Source organism: Acomys minous (assembly GCF_964271855.1).
Source record: "Acomys minous genome assembly, chromosome: 13".
Lineage (NCBI taxonomy): Eukaryota > Metazoa > Chordata > Mammalia > Rodentia > Muridae > Acomys > Acomys minous.
Window position 1 is genome coordinate 13,803,582 of NC_140495.1, and position 21,933 is coordinate 13,825,514.

The 21,933-nt window shown below is 40.6% G+C and overlaps 1 protein-coding gene across 17 annotated transcripts in view; it reads right to left on the minus strand.

The window, feature by feature from the left end:
• Window positions 1-21,933, minus strand: part of MAP4 (microtubule associated protein 4) — a 131,638-nt gene that overhangs the window by 59,242 nt on the left and 50,463 nt on the right. For 16 of the 17 annotated variants that reach the window (XM_084752541.1, XM_084752532.1, XM_084752547.1 and 13 more), the window contains exon 3: window positions 21,424-21,492. In XM_084752541.1, coding sequence (XP_084608667.1) covers window positions 21,424-21,492 — 69 coding nt within the window. Of the gene's footprint in view, window positions 1-14,579; window positions 17,406-21,423; window positions 21,493-21,933 lie in introns of those variants that run through there. The other variant, XM_084752539.1, reaches the window with a different exon arrangement.

Below are 21,933 nucleotides of genomic sequence, written 5' to 3' on the forward strand. Positions count from 1 at the left end.
TCGCTGTGGCATTTTTTTGTACATCCACATCACCCTTTAGTTACATTTAACCATCCTATCATCTCTTGTACCTTCCTCTTCTCATGTATTTCCCAACTTTTGTATTTATTTATCTTCCCTAGTATCTGAGTACAATAAAGACAGCATGTAATGATTTTGGGGGGCTGGCTTATTTTACTCCGTACCAAAAGGAGGTGGGGGAATAGGCCACAGGGATTTTTTTTCTAGACAATGTTTTGTACTAATACATTCACACTATATACCAAACTGCTTGGAAAGTGGTCTGCATTTAGAATGATTTGTTTTGTTTTGTTTTGTTTTTCGAGACAGGGTTTCTCTGTGTAGCCTTGGCTGTCCTGGACTAACTTTGTAGACCAGGCTGGCTGCGAACTCATTAGAATGAAAATTGTATTTTCAGAGATCATTTCTACAATTCTTTAGAATGAGAAGCATTTAAGGAATCAAAAAAAAAAAATTAAAGAGCAGCTTCTCATGGATATAATACACACTAAAGGGCTTGGTGATTCTGCATATATTTCTTGTTCTTTAAAAAGGACCTAGAGTTGTAAATCAGAGGCATGGGTACACTTTCTGGAAAAGATATATCTAAGTGTGGTTCCAAAAGGGAGCTGCAGCACAGCTTGGAGCAGCTCGCAGGAGCCCCATTCAGAACAGGCAGCCTCTAACTGTCAGTGTTATTAATGAGAGGTTTGAACAGAAGTGCACTCCCACATCTTCAGCAGTCGCTGCTGACCTAGATTTCCTTCTTAGAACTCTGCTACGGAGGCAAACTCCCCTGCAGGAATAATGGCATTTGGACCAAATATAACTTTCTTCCCCCAGGTTTTTTGAGACAGGATTCCTCTGTGTTAGCCCTGGCTGTCCTGGACTTGCTTTATAGACCAGGCTGGCCTCAAACCCACAGCGATCTTCCTGCCTCTGCCCCCCAAATTCTGGTATTAAAGGCATGCGCCACCACACCTGGCTTTTTTTTTTTAAAGATTTATTTGTTTATCGTATATGAGTGCTTTATCTGCAGAAGAGGGCATCAGACCATGTGACAGATGGTTGTAAGCCACCATGTGGTTGCTGGGAACTGAACTCAGGACGTCTAGAAGAGCAGGCAGCGCTCTAAACCTCTGAGCCATTTCTCCAGCCCCACCCCCTACCCTTTTTTTTTAAAGGACAGCATCTTACTCTACAGTTTAGGCTGGTCTCAACCTCTAACAACCTCCTTGCCTCAAGACCCCTGAATATTGAATGGTTTGGATTACATCATGTCTAGCTTTTGAGCTTTTTGTCTTCATAGTATAACTGTAATCTACTCAGAGCCTATTTTAGTAAAAGAATGTAAAATAAAACTGTAAAGAATCAATTTACATGAGGAAATGGAAATGACCTTATCCCCATTCATTAGTCACCTTTAGAAACCCTGGTTTTTCTATTGAAGTAAACTGCTTGGGTCCAGTGAGATGGCTCAGTAGGCAAAGGCACAACCATGGTGACCTGGCTGGGTCGAGCTCTGGAATTCAAGGGAGGAGTACTGGCTCCATAAAGCTGTCCTCTCATCTCCAGACACGAATTGTGACGCTCGTACCCACTCCCATGCACATGCTATAGTTATACTAAAACTTAGAACAAAATGAGCCAAAGAGGTAAGTCAGTGGCTAAGAGCACTTTATTGCTCTTACAGAGGACCCCAGTTCTGTTCCCAGAACCCACTAACAGCTCACAACTAACTCCAGTTCCAGGGGTCTGGGTGTCCTTTTCTAAAATCCAAGGTTACTGCATGCATGTACTGGACATACATACAACCAGACAAAAGACTCAAGACACATAAAATAAAAATAAAAAATTAACAGATTAAAATAGACTAGTAAATGACAGGGGTCAATTTCCATGAAACTGGGCATTTACAAAAAAAAGCAAGTGACTAAATATTATAAACACCAATTAGTCAAATATCCCAGCTTTGTATCAAAGCCAGATTCATTCTATTGATAACATCAGGCTCAAGTGTACACAGACCCTGGATTTTATTTTTATCTTACTTTTGGTTTTTGAATCAAGATTTTCTTATGTAGCCCTGGCTGTCCTGGATCTAACTCTGCTGACCAGGCTGGTCTCTGCTTGAAATAAAGGTGTGTGCTACCACACCCAGCTTAGACCCTGGATTTTAATAAAGTAGGATAAAAAATTTCACTGCTATGGTTTCCTACATATATTGCCAATAACCTTTAAGAAATTACTACTTGTCAAGCTTTCACACCAAATCAAAGAATGTATAGTTACCTGGCTAAAGAAGATCCAAGACTCCATCTACCAAGCATTTAATATGTGTGAAACAGTTCTTCACTCAACCCAAACAGCAGACTTAATACAGTACCTACTACGTATCTTACCTGGCACCTAACCAGTGCCCAGTAAATGGTATTAAATAAACATGTATTTAGCTACAAGCAATTGGAATTTGCAAGGGGGTAAATTATCTGGAGAAAATACTGACTGGCATGCTTTACCCGCTAAGATACCTCTCAAGCCAGCTGACTCATAGCATTTTCTTGTCTGTCTCTCTCTGTTGTTTTGTTAGTACCTCACACATCCCATGGACTTAAACCATGTTCCCAAAAATGACTTTGAACTTCTGATAGTCCCACCGCTACTTCCCACGTGCTGGAAATACAGTCATGTGCCGTCATGCCAGGCTTACATGATACCAGAAATATAAGTTTGCGTCCCTGCATGCTAGGCTGGCACTCTGCTGATCCTTTCCAGGCCTTTCTTATAGGTGCTTCACTTGGAAATATAATGTATTGATTAGGATTCTCTTCCTTAATAACTTTTAACTCCCAGTGAAAATAAGCATCTGGGGGCTGGAGAGATGGCTGTATACATAATGAGTAAATAAATCTTAAAGGAGAAGAAAGAAAGAAAGAAAGAAAGAAAGAAAGAAAGAAAGAAAGAAAGAGAAAGAAAGAGAGAGAGAGAGAAAGAAAGAAAGAAAGAAAGAAAGAAAGAAAGAAAGAAAGAAAAGAAGCGGGGCTGGAGAGATGGCTCAGAGGTTAAGGACACTGTCTGTTCTTCCAAAGGTCCTGAGTTCAATTCCCAGTAACCACATGGTGGCTCACAATCATCTACAATGAGATCTAATGCCCTCTTCTGGCGGGCAGGCACACATGCAGGCAGAATATGTATAAATAAGAAAGAAAGAAAGAAAGAAAGAAAGAAAGAAAGAAAGAAAGAAAGAAAGAAAGAAAGAAAGAAAGAAAGAAAGAAAGAAAGAAAAGCATCTGTAGCCCAAAAGAGCAAACAAAAACCTAACCCAACCCCCTAGAGGAAACGGAGTGTAGCTCTCTTAGGGTTTTTCCAGCTGATTTGGGGCCAAAATAGGAAAGATGTGTTCTTCAAATGTGCCAAATACAAATAGCCAAATCACTATGAATCTAACATTTATATAATTCCTGATTGTTTCGTGGTTCTTATTGCAGTATGTAGTTTATTTCATTTATATGTAATAATATAAATGTATATTTAAAAAGAAATATAATAAAAGACTGATTCTCTTCCTTAAAAACCAAAAAAAAAAAAACTTCTGCCCATTAAATTTCATTTTTGCTAAAAATGAAACTATTATAATTAGTGTATAATTTAACTTCCCTACATATACAACACAAGAAGATTTACATTAAACTAGGCCAATTCATTAAATAAATTAAATCTTCCAGGTCATAGGGTGATAGACATAGGAGAATAAAAAAAGTAACTACAATCAGGTCAGGAAAACAGGCCTAAGAAGCCAGAACTGTCATCTTTGACATGATGTATAGCCATCCTAATCAGAGGAAAATAGAAACCAGCTCTTTTATTTTTTCAGACAAAACAGGGATTAAAATATTTCCTTAAGCCGGGCGTGGTGGCACACGCCTTTAATCCCAGCACTCGGGAGACAGAAGCAGGTGGATCGCTGTGAGTTCGAGGCCAGCCTGGTCTACAAAGCGAGTCCAGGACAGCCAAGGCTACACAGAGAAACCCTGTCTCAAAAAACCAAAAATAAAAATAAAAATAAAAATTTCCTTAATGAGCCAGTAATTCATAATGAGCCCCATTTCTGTTTTTACATTCCCTTAAGCAAGTTATATGCATTGAAATTAAGAAATTAACAGAATTTGGCATAAAGTCAGAAATTTTATTTATACATATTACACAAAATTCATCTGTGGTAACCACATATGAACATTAAACTATTTTTGCATATACTCCATTTTCAATGGCTTCTATTATTTCTAGAAGTGTTTTCCAGGCAACTACAAATAACTGGCCATTTGTGCTCTATAACAACATCATCAAACCCTCTCCCCAAAGTGGGGCAAATTATCCAAGGATATCTGCTATTTTCATTATAAAAGCTTACTAGATCAATGTGATTGTGCACACCAGGGGGGCAGAGGTGGGTCGATCTCTGTGAACTGCTGAGGCCAGCCTGCTCTATATAGTGAGTTCCAAGAAAGCTAGGGTTGCATAGTCTGAAAATATAAATAAAAACCCTGGAAACTCATTGGACACAAAATCAAGTATGAAATTAACACCCAAATACTAACTCTCTTCTTGTTCCTAGCCATCTTGGATTGTACTGTTAGTATGTCAGCTGAGGACTGGCTTTGTTCCCCATCCTTTCCCGTCCCTTCTTTGTGGTACAGAGCTGGGCATGTGGCCTGATAGTCTGAACATGGCAGCAAATAGATGTTTTCAGCCTTTAATCCTAGCACTTGTGTGGCAGAGGCAGGTGTATCCCTACAAAGAGACTTCCAGGCAAACCAGGAGAGTGAGACTGACACAAGTAGGTCAGGTCATGCTCAAACTATGTAGCCAAGGATGCTTATGAATGTCTGTTTGCCTCTCCCTCCCAAAATGACAGGCTTTTGTCATCTGGCCTGGTTTAGACCCAGGGCCCCCTTAGCAGGTACTCTATCAATTGAGCTATCATATCATCCCCAGCCCTGTTCTTAACCCCTGGTCGCTCACTCAACCCACAATCTTTCCTAAGACAGAACAACTGAGATAAAGCAAGAATTCTAGATGATAAAATTCTGCTTCCTTGTTCTAGTGCCCACTAAAAACATTATTGCACACTGTGTGTACCTGATACAGCAGTTTTCCCCCCCTTTGAAGACTGTAATAACAACACAAACACTATCTCTTTCATGCATATTTGTTGTAATCACAACCTACTTCACCTGCTGCTCAAAGTTGTCTTCTGACCTTCACACCTGCGTACACACTTACATGAGAACATAAACAATTAATTTTGAGAGTGAATTTCACTATGTAGCCCAGGCTGTCCGCAAACTTTTGAGTTCTCCTAAAATACAACACATACACACACACACACAAGCACACAGGCATGCACCCTCACTGGTAATTGAACCAAGGGCCTGGCTCATTAAAGGCAAGCATTCTACCACTTAGTAACACACCTAACCTTTAAACGCTTTTACTTTAGAAGGAGATAATAATAGTGCAGGCAAATATACACCAAGTTTCGTTTTGTGGTTTTGTTTCTCTGTGTAACCTTGGCTGTCTTGGACTTGCTTTGTAGACCAGGCTACCTCAAACTTGCAGAGATCCACCTCCCTCTGGCTCCCTGAGTGCCAGGATTACAGGCTTGTGCTACCACACCTGGCCTTATACCAAGTCTTTAAAAAAAGAAATTAATTGTTCCCCTATCCAGTGAACATTTTTCTTTAAACAAAATGTAACTGAGGTCTAATGACATGCAGGACTTGTGAGGTAGCTCTAAGGCCGAAAGTTCAGGCCAACACAGACTACATATGAACTCTGAAGCCAGCTTGTCTGAAAATGAAATCGAATAGAATAAAGGTGGAAAATAAAGAAGGCATCTTTTAACTCAACCATTCCGAATTTATTTATTTTTATGTGTTTGTCTGTTTATGTATTTTGGGGTGTGTGTGTGTGTGTGTGTGTGTGTGTGTGTGCGCGCGCGCGCATGCGAATGGGTGGGGGACACACAAATTAAAAGAAAGAGTTCTCTCCATCATTTGGGATCTGGAAATGAACTCAGGCCGTCAGGCTTGCCGGTGAAACCTTTCCTGCTGAGCCATCTCAAAGGCCCTGAGGATCATCTTGAATGCCCTCTTCCTGCCTTCACCTCCAAGTCCTAGGATCGCAGGCATACATTATCATGCCCATCTTCTTTCTATTGGCTTCCAGTGGAGACCAAATGCTTAACCATGAAACCTAACCATCATAAAATAATATGACCCTGTAGTCTAGTCTCCCATCATGGCCCACCAACCTACCCTCTCTAGCTGGGCATGGACAGTACCCATCTACTATAACGTAGAAACAATAAATTCAAGGAGATCAAAGATATGAGTAAACTTCACAGCAGAGGATCACATTTGTTCACTGCTGTCTTCTTTTGCTTCCTCCTCAACCCATGCCAATGGCTTCCCCAGAGTTACACATGGCCAACTGATTGAGGAAGGCAAAAAACCTGTGATTTATAGATGTTTATACCTGGTCATACTGGATTTCTTCCAAAATGGGAGAGAAATGGAAATTTTTTTACTAATCACATAGCTCTGTGGAGAATGGGCGTTTTAACAGCAATGAATTGCAGAATGGAGGTTCTATCTGTGGGAGTCATCGGTTTCAATCTATCCGATCACCTAGTAGGCCTGCTTTAGAGACAGAACTGCTTACCAGTCACAGTTAAGAGACAACACTCTGAAAGGACTGCCAATGCACCGAACCAGAACCCTTACATGGTGCTGTCTCCCCTACTGCCACATTTAGAACCAAGAACCCAAAAGGCAGGTGGGTTCATTCATTCATTTATTTATCTTGGGCTTGAACCCAGGGCCTCACACATGCTAAGCACACACTCTACCTCTGCGCCATACCCTTTTCCCCCTGACAATCATTCTATACTCTAATAATCCACCAGAAAAAAAAATGTTGCTTCACTCTGCCAACTGAGTTCTACTAATTTGGACCTTTTAGTTTCCAAAGAGGAAAATAATTTACCAGCCTATACAACTAATGATGCAATTAAATTAGAAGATGGGACTGACTGCCAATTTAGTCAATTGGGACTCTTTATGCACTGAACCTATGTGCTAAAATGACTGAGTCCAATTTTAAAGGAGAAGTTACTATACAATGAAAGCCAGAAAGGCTCTACCTGAAGCCCAGGGGATCCTTTGAAGTACCTCTTCACATTTCCTTGCCAAAAATAGTGGAAAACTACACGAACCAAAACCAGGATAGACTAGGGAATGAAAGCTTGAGTCACTTCACAAGGTAAAGAAATTCAATTAGCTTAAGTTCTGCCTGAAGAAAGGAAAATATAAAACTGGGAATTTAGAAAGTCAAGGCATAGTGATATACATTTAATCCCAGCACTTAAGAAGCAGAGGTGTGTGGATCTTTTTGGGTTTGAGACCAGCATGATCTACACAGCAAAATTCGGGGGAAGCAAAAATGGTCACTGATACCAGCAATGGCTTCTGACTACTTAATTACACAAATGAGAACTACAGGACAGATTTTTCTGTTTGCTTTGTTTTGCTTTTTTGAGACAAAGTCCCTTTCTGTCACCCTGGCTGATCTTTAACTATGTAGATTATGTAGGTTTCAGACTCAGTGAGGCCCAGCACTGTCTCCTGCGTGCTGGGGTTACAGACGTGTGCCACTACACTCAGCTGAAAACTGTAACCGGTTTATATAATACAGTCTTCTTTCATATACGTATTTTGTTTTTTAGAAAGATTTTTGTGTGTTCAGGATAGTCTCAAATTTGCAATGTAGCTGGAGATGGCTCTAATCACCCTTCTAGCACCGCCTCCACAGTACTAGGAAGTGGGGTGTGCTACCTTAACCAGGATTGTCTGCTTTGTTTGAGATAAGTTCTCATGCATCCAGGCTGATCTTGAATTTGCTTTGTAGCCAAAGATGATGACCTTGAATTCCTCATCCTCCTGCCTCTACCTACTGAGTGCTGGGATTACAGATTTAAATCACCAAGCCTGGCTTATGTATGTACTCAACCATTTTCTTCTTCCCATTATTATGAATTACTGAAGATTAATTTATGAGCTTAGTGTGGTAGTTCATGATTGTAATCTCAGCAGTATGTAGGAAGTAGATACAAGAGTATTTTAAAAGTATAGGCTAGCCTAGCCTATACAGCAACCACAGTACCAGACTATACGGGGTTACATAGCAAGACTGTCTCAAAAAATGACAAGGCCTAGGGACATAGCTCAGTTGGTAAAGTGCTTTCCTAGCATGGACAAAGTCCTAGGATCAGTCCCCAAACCAAGTAAGCCAAACGAGGTGAGGCACACCTATGTTACTAACTCTCAGGCAGGAGATAGCTACATGAGATCCTGAATTCCACCCCCCCACCCACCCCCATACCCAGAGTTTATCTGTGTAGCCTTAGCTGTCCTGGACTTTGTAGACTAGGCTGCCTCTGCCTCCCCAGTGCTGGGATTAAAGCCGTGTGCCCCTGCCCCTGGCCAAGACTCTGGCCTGGCCAAGACCCTGTGTTTAAAAACAGAGACAGCAGGGGGGAATTGATGGTTTAGTTAGTAAAAGTACTTACTCTCAAGCTTGATGACCTAAATTCAATCCCTAGGCTCCATGTCTTAAAGGAGAGACCCAACTCCAGCACATTTTCCTCTGACCTACACAAGTATGCCTATGTATAATCCACCCCCAACCCACACAAGAGAAATTAAAAATGTAATTAAAAATTTTTAAATTATCAGACCCACCAGACTGGTGTACAATTTTAATCCCTTCATTTGGGATGCAGAGGCAGGGAGATCTCTGTGACTTTGAGGCTAGCATGATTTACAGAGTGAGTTCCAGGACAGCCAGGACTACACAGAGAAACCCTGTCTGAAAAAGCCAAGGAGGGAGGGAATGAGTGTGAGTGTGTGTGTATGTGTGTTTTATGTAGAAAAGAGCATATAAAAGCTAAGTAGCCAAAAAGGTATACTGCCAGTCATCCATTTACTGAATCTCAGCTCCAAATGTACTTATTGGATCCTCCTAACATTTCCTTTGGCAGCCAAGTGCACAGGGTGTACTTGGAAGGGTGCCTCTTCTTGATGCCAGTGTGCTTTCTAATTCTCTTCCTCTTCCATAGTGTTCTTCTGGTTTGAAGGACACCAAGCAGTACTCATGCTGATAGAAAGTTTTGGCAAGCACCACTGTGAGCATCTTCTTGGACATTTCCCCAGAATTCCATGATGACTTCACGTCCAAGTAACCTGGTAGCAACCCGTAGCCTGAAGGAACTCGGCAACATCAATGAAGCCAAGTAAATGCAGGAAGACTAAAAATATGGTCAGAGAGATGACGAGAATGACAAACAAACAAACAAAACCCCAAGCCCCAACATGGCCCATGTACAGGGTCATATCAGATATATATTTACAACTTCTGTGTACTATGTAAGTGCCTGGTGACCTCAGAGGTCAAAGGAGCACCTAAGATCCCCAGGAAGTAGGATTGCTGCCAGTTGTGAACCACTATGTGGGTGCTGTGCGTCACACCTGAGTTCTCTGGAAGGGCAGCCAGTGCTCTTCTAATCCATCTCTCCAGCCCCACATTGGCTACTTTTAAGAATACACATTACAGGAAAAAAGCAGAAGCTAGGAAACTAATTCAGAAGACCAAAGTTTAAGAAGCCGTCAGATTTCATCTGTTTTTCTGAAAAACTAGATATGGGTGAGAGAAATAAGAGTAGGACAGGGGCTGGAGAGATGCCTCAGAGGTTAAGAGCACTGGCTGCTCTTCAGAGGTGCTGAGTTCAATTCCCAGCAACCACATGGTAGCTCACAAGCCCTCTTATGGTGTGCAGTTGTACATGCAGATATAACATTGTATACATAATAATAAATGAATAAATCTGGGAGGGGGGAGGTTTCAACCTGCTTGCTAAAAAGGCAGAGTTTGCTTTTAATGAGATGGGAGCAGGTATTTTATTTAGTTCTTTTTCTTTTGCAGGTGCTAAGGGAGGACAATGAGTTCAGTTTAGGACATCTCAAACTTGATGTGTGAATTCTACATTCAAATGGTGATTTTAATTTCTAATCTTCATGAAATGTTCTGCAACTGTCTAGCATTTAGACAGTATTTACATATTTGTGTATTTCTCTCTACATCTTTTTCATTTTGCAAAACTAAAGTTCTGTATCCAAAGACTAACTCCTCAGCTCCTAGGAGCTGCCATTTTATTTTCCACTTCTATGGACTCTTTCAGGTATCTGATATAAATGTTACAATATGAAATATGTTTTCTGTGACTGGTCTGTTTTCTTTGAAGTACTAGACACTTGAACATATGATCTTGAGAATGCCAGGCAAGCACTCCACCTCTATTAATATATTCCCCAGTACTTAAAGGGGCCCCTTTGGGGCTGAAGAGATGGCTCGGAAGTTAAGAGCACTGGTAGATAGGCACATGTGAAGGCAGCATGTGGTATACAAATAAGTAAATAATCTTTTTTAAAAGTGGGGGGGACTTTCAATTAACATAAAGTCTCATCATATGGTTCATCAAGTTGTAGCCATATCAGAAGCTCATACACCACAGTTTTGTTTTGTTTTTTTATTTACTCCTCTGTAAATGGGATACCCGATTTACTTCCATCCTTTGGGTAATGTAAACAGTGGGTGAACAAAAGTCTGGTTAAGCTCCTAGTTTAGTTTTATTGGTGAGTCAGATAATCTTTCCAATTGTTATTTTATGTTTAAGATGAGATAAAGGTCTCACTATGTAGCCCAGGCTAACTTCAAATTTGGCATAATCTCTTGCTGCCTCAGAGTCCTAAGTGCTGTAATTATGAAGTCAATAAACCTTTTTTTTTTTTTTTTTTGGTTTTTCGAGACAGGGTCTCTCTCTCTCTCTCTCTCTCTCTGTCTGTCTCTCTGTCTCTCTCTCTCTGTCTTGGCTGTCCTGGGCTAACTTTGTAGACCAGGCTGGCCTTGAACTCACAGCGATCCGCCTGCCGCTGCCTCCTGAGTGCTGGGATTAAAGGCATGCACCACCACTGCCCGGCTCAATAAATCTATTTTTAAATGTTTCGTCATTTCTTTTAAAGGCAGAGTTCTCCATGTATGCTGGGTTGGCCACAAACACAGTATGTAGCCAAGCCAAAGATTGATCTTGAAATTTCTGATCCACCTGTACTATATCCTAGCCCCCAATATAACCCACCACCTGCCCCACCCCATGATATTTGAAAAGAGTTGTTTATTTTTGTGGTGTGCTTTGTTTTTTAAGAGCTCCGTCTCCCTCTGACTCTACTGGGATCCCCAGACCTACTTCTGCATCCTAAGTACTGGGAACACAGGCACAAATCCATTTTTAACTAGTTCTTGTATATGGTATTTAAAAAAAAAAAATCAAACCATTTTTTGAGATTTGCTTTTATTTATGTATATGGGTATTTTGCCTATATGTATGTGAGTTCTGGTACCCCAGGAGGCCAAAAGAGGACATCACATCAGATCCCCTAGAACTAGGGTTACAGACGGTTGTGTAAGCCAACAAGTAAATGCTGAGGATTGAACCCAGGTCCTCTGGAAGAGCAGTCAGTGCTCTTAATTGCTGAGCCATCTCTCCAGTCCCACAATTCCTTATATATGAATATCCAAATTTCCCAACACCATTTGTCGAAAAGTCTGTACTTTCCCTAACAAATTATCTTGTCATCCTTGTCTACAACCATCTCACCATATGTACAAAGATTTACTTCTTGGCTCTGCCTTTGCCTCCCGAGTGCTGGGATTAAAAGGCATGTGCCACTACCGCCCGGCTGAAATCTCTTTCTAAAATGGCATAGATGTAACATTTTACTGCCATTTGGAAGCTCCTTTCAGAACTTTATACCCACATCCTTCTTATAAGACTCCAGCACCTCTTTGTAACAGGCTGTGTTGGTAGTGGTTGATGAGGACACCCTTAGATGCCATTATCAAGAATGGTCTCCAGCCAGGAGTGATGATAGTACATGTCTTTCGGGAGGCAAGAGGCAGGCACTCAAGGCCAGCATGGTCCACATAGTGAATCCCAGGACAGTCAGAGTTAGGCAGTATAACCCTGCCTCCAAATAAACAGATAGGTGGGTAGGTAGGTTGGTAGGTTGGTCCCTCTACCTCCTTTGAACAAGGTCTCTCAATGGCCTGGAGCCCATCACTCAGAGTGGCTAAGCAGCGAGCTCGGGGGGTCTGCCTCATCAGGGGCCCTGGCCTGTTGTATAACAAGTAATCCAATAGTAAAATATTGCCTTCATAGAAAAGGCTAACAAGCCTCAGGAGGGTAAAAGGTCATATATACAAGAGAACACAAACTTAAAACCGCTATCAACAGTTGCTGTGAGTGGAGACTCTAACGAGCCAAAGTGCAGAAAGATAGACATGTTGGAAGTTGCCTACGAGCCATAGGGTTGCAGGTTTCCAAAGCCACATTGTGGTGGGCTTTCTAGTGATGTGGCTACTTTTGAGTTATCCTTGTAAAGAACCCCTCACCTCTTAGTAATCCCAATAAAAAGCTTACTGGACATTACTTTGGTCTGTTAGGAGCTTCCTTCTTGGGTGAGGACATATGTGTGGTTCCCTCTGCCTAGGAAAAGTCTGTCACACCCACTGCCCAACCCCCAACCCCACCCCGCAGAAAGGGTTTCTTTGTATAGCCTTGGCTGCCCTGAACTCCCTTTGTAGACCAGGTGAACTACCAGGCAGGGAGATCTGCCCGTCTCTGCCTCTGCTGGAATTATAGGCTTGAACCACTGCATCTGGCCATACTCCCAGCTTTTTTACACAGGTACTGAGGACTGAAATCAGGTCCTCAAGTTTGTAAGACAAGCATGTTACTGATTTAGCTATCTCCCCAGCCCATGAGCTATTTTTAAAGGGCCTTAAGAAGCTCCTTCTCATTTTTCCATAATAAAACAAACAAAAACCCCAAAACAAAACAAACAAAAAACCATAGAAATTTACAAAGTTAATTTTATAAATTAAAGATAATTGTATATGTAGAATTTCCTGAGAAGAAATTTATTTATGCCAGAAAACCATTAAAAAACAACAACAAAGGCCAGGCGGTGGTGGCGCACACCTTTAATCCCAGCATTCAGGAGGCAGAGGTAGGAGGATCACTGTGAGTTCGAGGCCAGCCTGGTCTACAAAGTTGAGTCCAGGACATCCAAGTATACACAGAAAAACCCTGTCTCAAAAAACAAAACCAAACGCAAAAACAACAACAACAACAACAAAGAAAATCTGCGTGCATGCATACTTGAATATGCACGTACATTCACATTCACAGAGAACATGTGTCTGTTACACACACACACACACACACACACACAGACACGAATTTTTAAGGAAATCTACCTATTTCAATTACATTTTAAATAGCCAGCAACACTGCTGGATAATCTAGTTTTACATATAGTAGCACTCTGTATTTGTCCATTATATACTATATTTTTGCCTAGAACAATCTCTAGCCTCCTGGTCTTGCCATATTCTCATGGTAAATGAGAAGGAAGAACCAAATCGTAACTAAGTTTCCATTTCCATCAAGAATTGCTCCTAAAAAACATTGTGGCACACACCTGTAATCCCAGTCAGAGAGGCTGAGGCATAACTTCTGTGCATTCAAAGCCAGCCTGGGCTATACATGGGTATCAGACTAGATCAGCAAGGGCTGCATAGACCCCTTCTCAAACAAAGCAGCAGGAGGAGGAGGAGGAGGAGTAGCAGCAGTACTAGTAGTAACTATCATTATTTTCCAAATCATCTTTAGAACATTTAAGTTCTATAGTAAGAGCCAGTATGGTGGCATATGCCTACAATCTCAGCACTCAGGAAGCTACGTCAAGAGGATCACCATAAATTCAAGGCCATCCTGGACTACATGGCTAGACTCTGTCTCAAAACAAAATGAAAATCTATATTGAGCTTTCCCTTTCCTGCCTCATTTTGAGACAAAGTCTTTCTGTGCCATGTCAAGATGGCTTTTAACTTTCAATCTTCCTGCCTAGGGCTTCTTACATGCTGGAGATTACAAACATATACCACCACCCCTAGACTCCTTTTCAGTGTCTTTATTCAGTCAACACACATTTACAACCTTATTTATTGTGTAGGTACAGAATTCTACACTCTATACTTTATTACAGTCACCATATTAAATATTACTGAACATAACAAGCTTTATTAGATAAACCCAGAAGGTACAAGAACACTGTGGATATAATTTTTATAATATGGTGCCATAAATTAACAATTAATAAGCCACAGACACTGCCTTTAAGACCCCTCTGTCATCTGCCAATTCAGCAGGTGTTACTAACAATCAATAGTTAACTAAGCTTTCTACCACGCAGATGAGAGTTAACATAAGTGTTAAAGTCCATACAGTTACAGAATTGTTATGAGCGAGACCCAAAGCTTTGTTAGACTGATAACTCAGACCTCAAAGCACCGTTAGTTGTATACTTCAATAATTAAGACCCCAGCCAAAATGCAGTTCATAAGGTGTTAATGTACGATGTTTATTAGTTTAATTTATTTAGCACAATGACACAGTAAAATGTCCCATTATACAAACTGTTAAAAGTCTAAAAGTCACAAAAAAAATACAAATGAAGCTATAAATATGTAAAAAATAAATAAATAGACTTCTACATCTTCATTATTGAGACAGGGGTAGAGGGAAAACATGAGACACATTTAAGTAGAGATGCTCCATCTAGTCTGTGACCATCACAGTAACAGCACTTTTTCTTTTTTCAAGGGAACAGGCTACTTCCTAAGTAGCTATATATGAAATATTACCTTATTGCCTTCAAAATAAAATATCCAAATGCAACAAATGGAGCTAACAAACTATATCAAATTTTACCTGGCTAGTAGCACTAAATAACATTTATTTAAACTCACAAAGAAACACATAAAAATTTTAAACAAAATAAACAAAATAGAAATAAAAGTGGACTAAACCAATGTCAGTTATGAAGTATGAGGATATGTGACCATTTGCTGCCTGGCATTTCTACCTACCAGTCACTTAAAAAAAGCTATACACAGAGACTGGTTTAAAAAACATAAAGCAATAGAAACATACTAAACATGATTTTAAAGAAGCAAATGCTAGCGCTAGCCAGGCATAGTGGCGCACACCCGTAATCCCAACACTCAGGGAGGAAGAGGCACACAGAGCTCTGAGTTCAAGGCTAGCCTAGTCTACAAAGTGAGTCTAGGACAGCCAAAGCTACACAGAAAAACTGTCTTGAAAAACAAAGCAAATGCTACTATTATTTTTAAAAGTTCACCATCCCCTAATAAAAAGGAGAGGAAAAAACAAATAAAAGAACTATCTTCTACTTGGTGGTAAGGTCCCCTATAAGAGTCTCCATACTGTTACCAGCATCTTGGAAGATGAACTATACCAACCTCAGGCCCTGTCTAGACCTGCAGAGCAGCACTCAGCCAGACACCAGCCTTGTGATCACATCCCTGTGGAAGGCAGTGCTTCTTCAACTGCAATCACTTCAAGAACTTTCCTAAATCTTCAAGTCATTCTGATTTTACCTTTCAAAAGTACAATTTTGGGGGCTTTGTTTGTTTGTTTTTAAGACACAGCTCATGCAGCTCAGGGTATAGCCTTGAACTCACTATGTAGCTCAGGCTGGCCTCCTACTTCTCAGAATCCCTGACTCTTCTTACCCAGTCTGAAATCTCTAATGTAAGCTAGTACAGCCAGGTTTCAAAAGTAGTTTTGTGTCAGATTTTAATGTCTAGTAAGCAGTACCTCAGAGGCTGAAACACCCTCTGTAACCAAAAGGACAGAAATAAAAAGCACGTTTCACACTTCAGTTCTTCTATCAGAATTCCTGTAAGGTCTCAAATCTGGCCTGCCATTTATGTTCTACTCCTAAAAACCCAAAGCTTAATCATGGTCCCATAGCACTTATCCTAAATGGTCCTAGGTTTTATGTTGTTTTGTTTAACTTGTTTCTTTGGAAAAATGAACAAAAAAGTACCAATGAGACAGATTAAGAATAAAAATTCTTACTTCATGATAGAAGACTTTACGCATAGGACTTCACATGTGACCCATCAATTCTACTACAACGTGGCAGAAAAAAGTTCTTCAGCGCTCAAACAGACCCTAATCCTAAACACACTCCTGAGTAAGCTGGTATGTCACCACAAGCCAAGCACAGTGACGTGTGCCGGTAGTCTCAGCCAGTAAAAGAATGCTTGAGCCCAGAAGTTCAAGGCCAGCCTGAGTAGCACAGTTAAGAAGGTGGCTGCAGGATCAGGGTCAGGGGCATGCAGGAGGCCTTGGCTTGGTTGTTCTAGAAGCTTACTAAGTTTGCAGTGCCTCTCAGGTGTTCTGAGGCTTGCTTCTCTGTTGTTCACGAGAAATTGCTTTTAATCCTGTCACTGCCCTTTGTCCTTCTCTACAGCTATCAAGAACATTACAACTGGGTTCCAGTTTAACTTCCCAAGTCTTACTTTGATACTTTATGATTATGTTCAAAAAGTAAATTATGATTATTTTTAAAAGCCAATACATAATAATGGTGTTGTCAAATTTTCAGAAGAATTTAAGTCTAGATAAATAGGTAATACAGTTTATGACAACAAAAATTTGGGGCCCACCTTGCAGATAATAAAAAAAAAAACACAGGGTGTCGCTCTGTTGCCCTGGCTGGGTGACCTCTGAGTGCTGGGACTGAAAGTAGTCACCACAACACCCAACACAAATAACAACCTCATTCAGAGAAACAATTTTGCAACTAGAAAACTTAGTTCAGAACCTTTGCTAAAAGCAAGCTCACAGAGGGAAAACGGGATGGACAGGAAAGGGAAAGTCATTGCAGCTTGGTGGCCTCAACACCTTTATGAAAGCACACATTCTCACATTGAATAAGCAAAAAAAAAAAAAAAAAGAAAGAAAGAAAGAAAAGAAAAGGCCAACTAAAAATGTTTAAAGAAAAATGTAAGACTGAATTAAATGATAAAATCAATCTAAAAGAGAATAAGGAAAAGAAATGACATTTGATGACCTTTATAAAAATACTAAAATCAAAAGAATTTCATTTTGCACATTGTGCTCACAAAGGGAAAGGAGGTTCCATCAAGCCCTGCAGAACGCAAGAGGCAGGTGGCTTGCTCAGGCATCAGCAGAAATAGGCCCCGAAGAACTACCCTCAGCTTCTTCTACATGGTGTCCAGGAAGGAAAAGCAAAGCTGCAAAATGCTGAAGGTTTTAGAAGTATAACGGTGCTTAGGAAAGATCACTGGTCTGGTGTTGCGGTAGCCCCAGTGTTGAGAGATACTCTAGGCTTCTAGGAGGAGAAAAATAGAAAGGGAGGAAGAAACAGGAAGGGGAAGGAAAGGGCGGAAAAGCACAGGTCATTAGTAAACAGCAAGTTCAATACAGCAAGATGCTTATACGCCCCACTATGCTATTAGTGGAGCTGCTCTTCTCTCAGCTCTACAGACAAAATTCTGAGGAAACTGAGAGGGGAGTTTTTCACAGGGCTCTCAGCCAGATACTCTAGTTAGTGATGGCCAAGTGAGAAGCAAGTCCCAGCGTGCTCCCCGAAACATGCATTCTGCACCCACTCTATTTCTCCCCTCTGTCAACGACATACGCATACTCAGCAAAACACTTGTTTTAAAAGCAGTTGAAGAAGCCAAGCTCAGGAGCCTAACTATCCGAACATGAACACCGAGTTTTACCTATGGAAAGAAAGTTATCCAAAAGCAGAAAGATCTGCTTTTTATGGTGCCAAGGACAAGTCACAAAAGAGTTGAGTTCCCACTTTGTCATCAGGAAATTCAAGACTGTGTGTTTATTGAGTGCACAGCCCTGCCTCACCCACTGTACTATTAAGTTTGAACAAAACAAAACAAACTACTATGTCTCAGGGCTGGAAAGATGGCTCAGTGGCTAAGAGCTCTTGCTGTTCTTCCTGAGGACCTAAGTTTGGTTCCCAGCATCCATATGAGATGATTTACAACTGCCTGTAACCGCAGCTCCGGGAGATCCCATGCTATCTCCCCACACCCCAAAAACACATAAATAAACATTTTACTTTAAAAAATCTTAAAAAACAAAACCCACTAAGTCGGGTGTGATGGCACATGCCTTTAATCCCAGCACTCGGGAGGCAAAGGCAAGTGGATCGCTTTGAGGTCAAAATAAGTCCAGGACAGCCAAGGCTACACAGAGAGACCCTGCCTCAAAAAAACCAAAAACCAAACCAAAACAAGACAAAAACAAAAACACCCACTAAGTATTTTCTGGTTAGGTTTGACATCCTGTTGGAAAAGATGTCTAGCCTAGATTGACAGCTGTTTTCCTTCCTATGTTAAAAACAATACCCATTTGTTCCAAACAGCTATCCATATAGATTCGGTACAACCTTTCCTTCTTCTAGCACTAACTCCAGGTTAAAAATGCTGGATTTATGTTTTTGATTTTTGTTTTGTTGAAAAACTTACTTTTGTTCTTAATTATGTATAAAAAGTGTGTGTGTGTGTGTGAGAGAGAAGGGGGGGGGGGGTGCCCTAAAGACAGAAACATATTCCCTGGGGCTGAGGTGACTAATGGTTGTTACCCAACCAACATGGCTGGCCCTGCTGGAAATTAAATCTGGGACCTACAAGCACAACACAGCTCTTAACCACTGAGTTATCTTTCCAGACCTCACTTGGTTTTTTGAAAAAGGGACCTGCCAAGTGCTGGACTTACAGGTGTGAGTCACCACACCTCATGTTTAAATTGCTTTTCCTTTAATCATAGGAATATTTACCAACCTTATCTTTCCTTTCAAAGCAGGAGCCCAACTGTCATGCACACCTGTAATCCCAGCACTCAAGAGGCAGAGGCAGACAGATTTCTGTGAGTTTGAGGCCAGCCTGGTCTACAAAGTGAGACCAGGACAGCCAGGGCTACACAGAGAAACCCAGAGAAGTTAATTCACAAAACTGGAAGATAACATGACACTTGTTTCTAGTCTTCCAAGGACAATTTATAAATTGTAAGCCTTAATTAATTAATTAATTAATTAAATAGAACCTAGACTCCAATTACTCCGAAGTATACAGATATGTACATTGTTCTTTTTAGGGGGTGGTACTGGAAGTTGAACCTAGGATCTTATACAATGTTAGGCAAGTTGCTCTATCACTAAGCTGCATCCCTGGGTCTTTTATTTTGATTTTTTTAAAGATTTATTTATTTTATTTATTGTATATCAGTGCTTTATCTGCAGAAGAGGGTATCAGATCATCAGATTACATTATAGATGGTTGTGAGCCACCATGTGGTTGCTGGGAAATGACCTCAGGACCTCTGGAAGAGCAGGCGGCGCTCTTAACCACTGAGCCATCTCTCCAGCCCAAGGGTCTTTTATTTTTAAACAAGATCTTAATAAATTAGCCAGGCAGGTCTACTATGGTTCACTCTATAGAGAAGGCCACAAACTTGCTCCTCTGCCTCTCAAGTAACTGGGATTATAGGCCTAAACCACTAAATTTAACTTACAACATTTCCTAAAGTTAGAAAGTAAAGAGACTAGGCTGGAAAAATGGATCTTCCAGAGGACAGGTTCAATTCCCAGCACCAACATGTTGGCTCACAACTTTCTGTGACTCCAGTTCCAAAGGATCCAATACATTCTTCTGGCTTTCCCAGGCTCCTGTACACAAGTACATTCATGCAAGCACATACACATAACAAATGAGTTTTAAAAAGAGCACATTTTAAGAAGACTGCTATTGCTAACAAAAGGCTTTTTGAAAAGATTTGGAACTTAACAACTCTATGATGACTAAAGGGAAGGCTTTTCATGACTCACATATACAAAAACTGAAACAAAAAAGTACATCTTGTGCTTGCCTCAAATGTACTGGTGAGAAACAAATGCTGTACCCCAGAGTTGAAAGTTTCCTGATGTAAAGAACAATGTACTCTGCTTGAGCACCAAAAGCCAAACTCACTCGGGTCAACTGCATCAGCCTAATCACAAATGCAAATTAAGTGCAGTTATTTACAAAAATATAGTTCATAGGTCACAGGCGACCTAAGAAAAGCTTTATATAATACAAACATCCCATGTGGGCAAACCCCTGCTAAGGCTCTGGCAATTTTGCTCATATAAATACACCAGGGGTAGGGGGTGGGTGGTTTGTGCTAGTTAAGAGGTAAAACCCTGAAGGAACTCAGTGCTGAAAGACTATAAAAGCCCTAGTCTGGGCTAGAAGTTAAAGTTAGAATCAATTCCCAAAAGCAACAGTTAAGGGTAAAGATAAAAGGGAGAGAAAATAATTGAAGACAAAACACAAAGCAAAGCACTATAACTTACAGCTGTGGGTTTCCAATTCCGACTTTTGAAGAGGAAACTAAGTGCAGAGCACATACAGGTTAGAGAACTGCCTCTCAGGGTGCAGAGAGCAAAGGAAGGTCTCTCATCTGGCAAGGTGATGGCTTTTTTGCATCTATAAGAGTTATTTTAATATTGACCCTTTTTTTTTTCTTTTTCTTTCTTTCTTGTTTGGTTTGGTTTGTTGTTTTTCAAGACAGGGTTTCTCTATGTAGGTAGCTCTGGCTATCCTGGACTCAATTTGTAGACCAGGCCGGCCTTGAACTCAGAGATCCTCATGCACCTGCCTCTGCCTCCGAGTGCTGGGATTACAGGTGTGCACCACTCCACTAGGCTTATTGATCCAATTCTTTTTTTCTTTCTTTCTTTTTTTTTTTTTAAGATTTATTTATTTGTTATGTATACGGTGCTCTGCCTGCACATACACCTGTATGCCAGAAGAGAGCATTAGATCACATTATAAATGGTTGTGAGCCACCATGTGGTTGCTGGGAATTGAACTTAGTACCTTTGGAAGGGCAGACAGTGCTCTTAACCACTAAGCTACCTCTCCATGCCTTGATCCAATTCTTTTGTTTGTTTGTTTGTTTTTGGTTTTGTTTTTGTTTTTCCAGACAGGGTCTTTCTGTGTTAGCCTTGGCTGTCCTGGACTCGCTTTATAGACCAGGCTGGCCTCAAACTCACAGTGATCCGCCTGCCTCTGCTTCCTGAGTGCTGGGATTAATGGCGTGCGCCACCACACCTGGCTCTTGATCCAAATCTTATGTGGTCACTTCCAATAAATATTCACAGACTATCAAAACAAACTCATTTCTCTCTTTCTATTGTTGAGAGACGCCCTGGGCTTAAAGACATCCTACAAAAACAGCAATGTTATCAGAAATAACTTATACACGTATTAATAATACTTAAAGGAGCTTGCCAAAATGTTTACTATGAAAACTTTCACATTAGAAATCCAGAGACCACTTACCTGTTGTGTTATTCCCTTCCCTTCCATGATCACCATTGGCTAGAAGTGTTGGCTTAGAAGATGGAATACCTGCAACAATTACAAAGAATAATTACTAATTGTAGCACAAAGTTTAAAAAAGAAAAGAAAAGAAACCACTGACTATGGAATTTTTTTTACTCTTTGTAGTATTAGCAGTACAAAGCATATTAAAACTGTCAATCTTCAGTAAAAGCAAACACATTAATTCCTGTCCCACTCACATCTTCAGTACTATCACTACAAGAAAGGTCCTTTTTTTTTTTTTTTTCAGATTTATTTTCTATACATGAAGAGTTTTACCTGTATGTATGTGTATAGGTATGTGTGTGTCTAGTGCTCAAGGAGTTCAGACAAGGTCTCCTGGGGCTGGGATTGTGGATGTTCGTTGTAAAGCCACCAAGTGTGAGAGTTCTGGGAACTAAACTAAGGGCTACTTCTAGAGCAACAACAGCTCTTAGCTACCGAGCTCTCTCTTCACCCTGAGGAAGG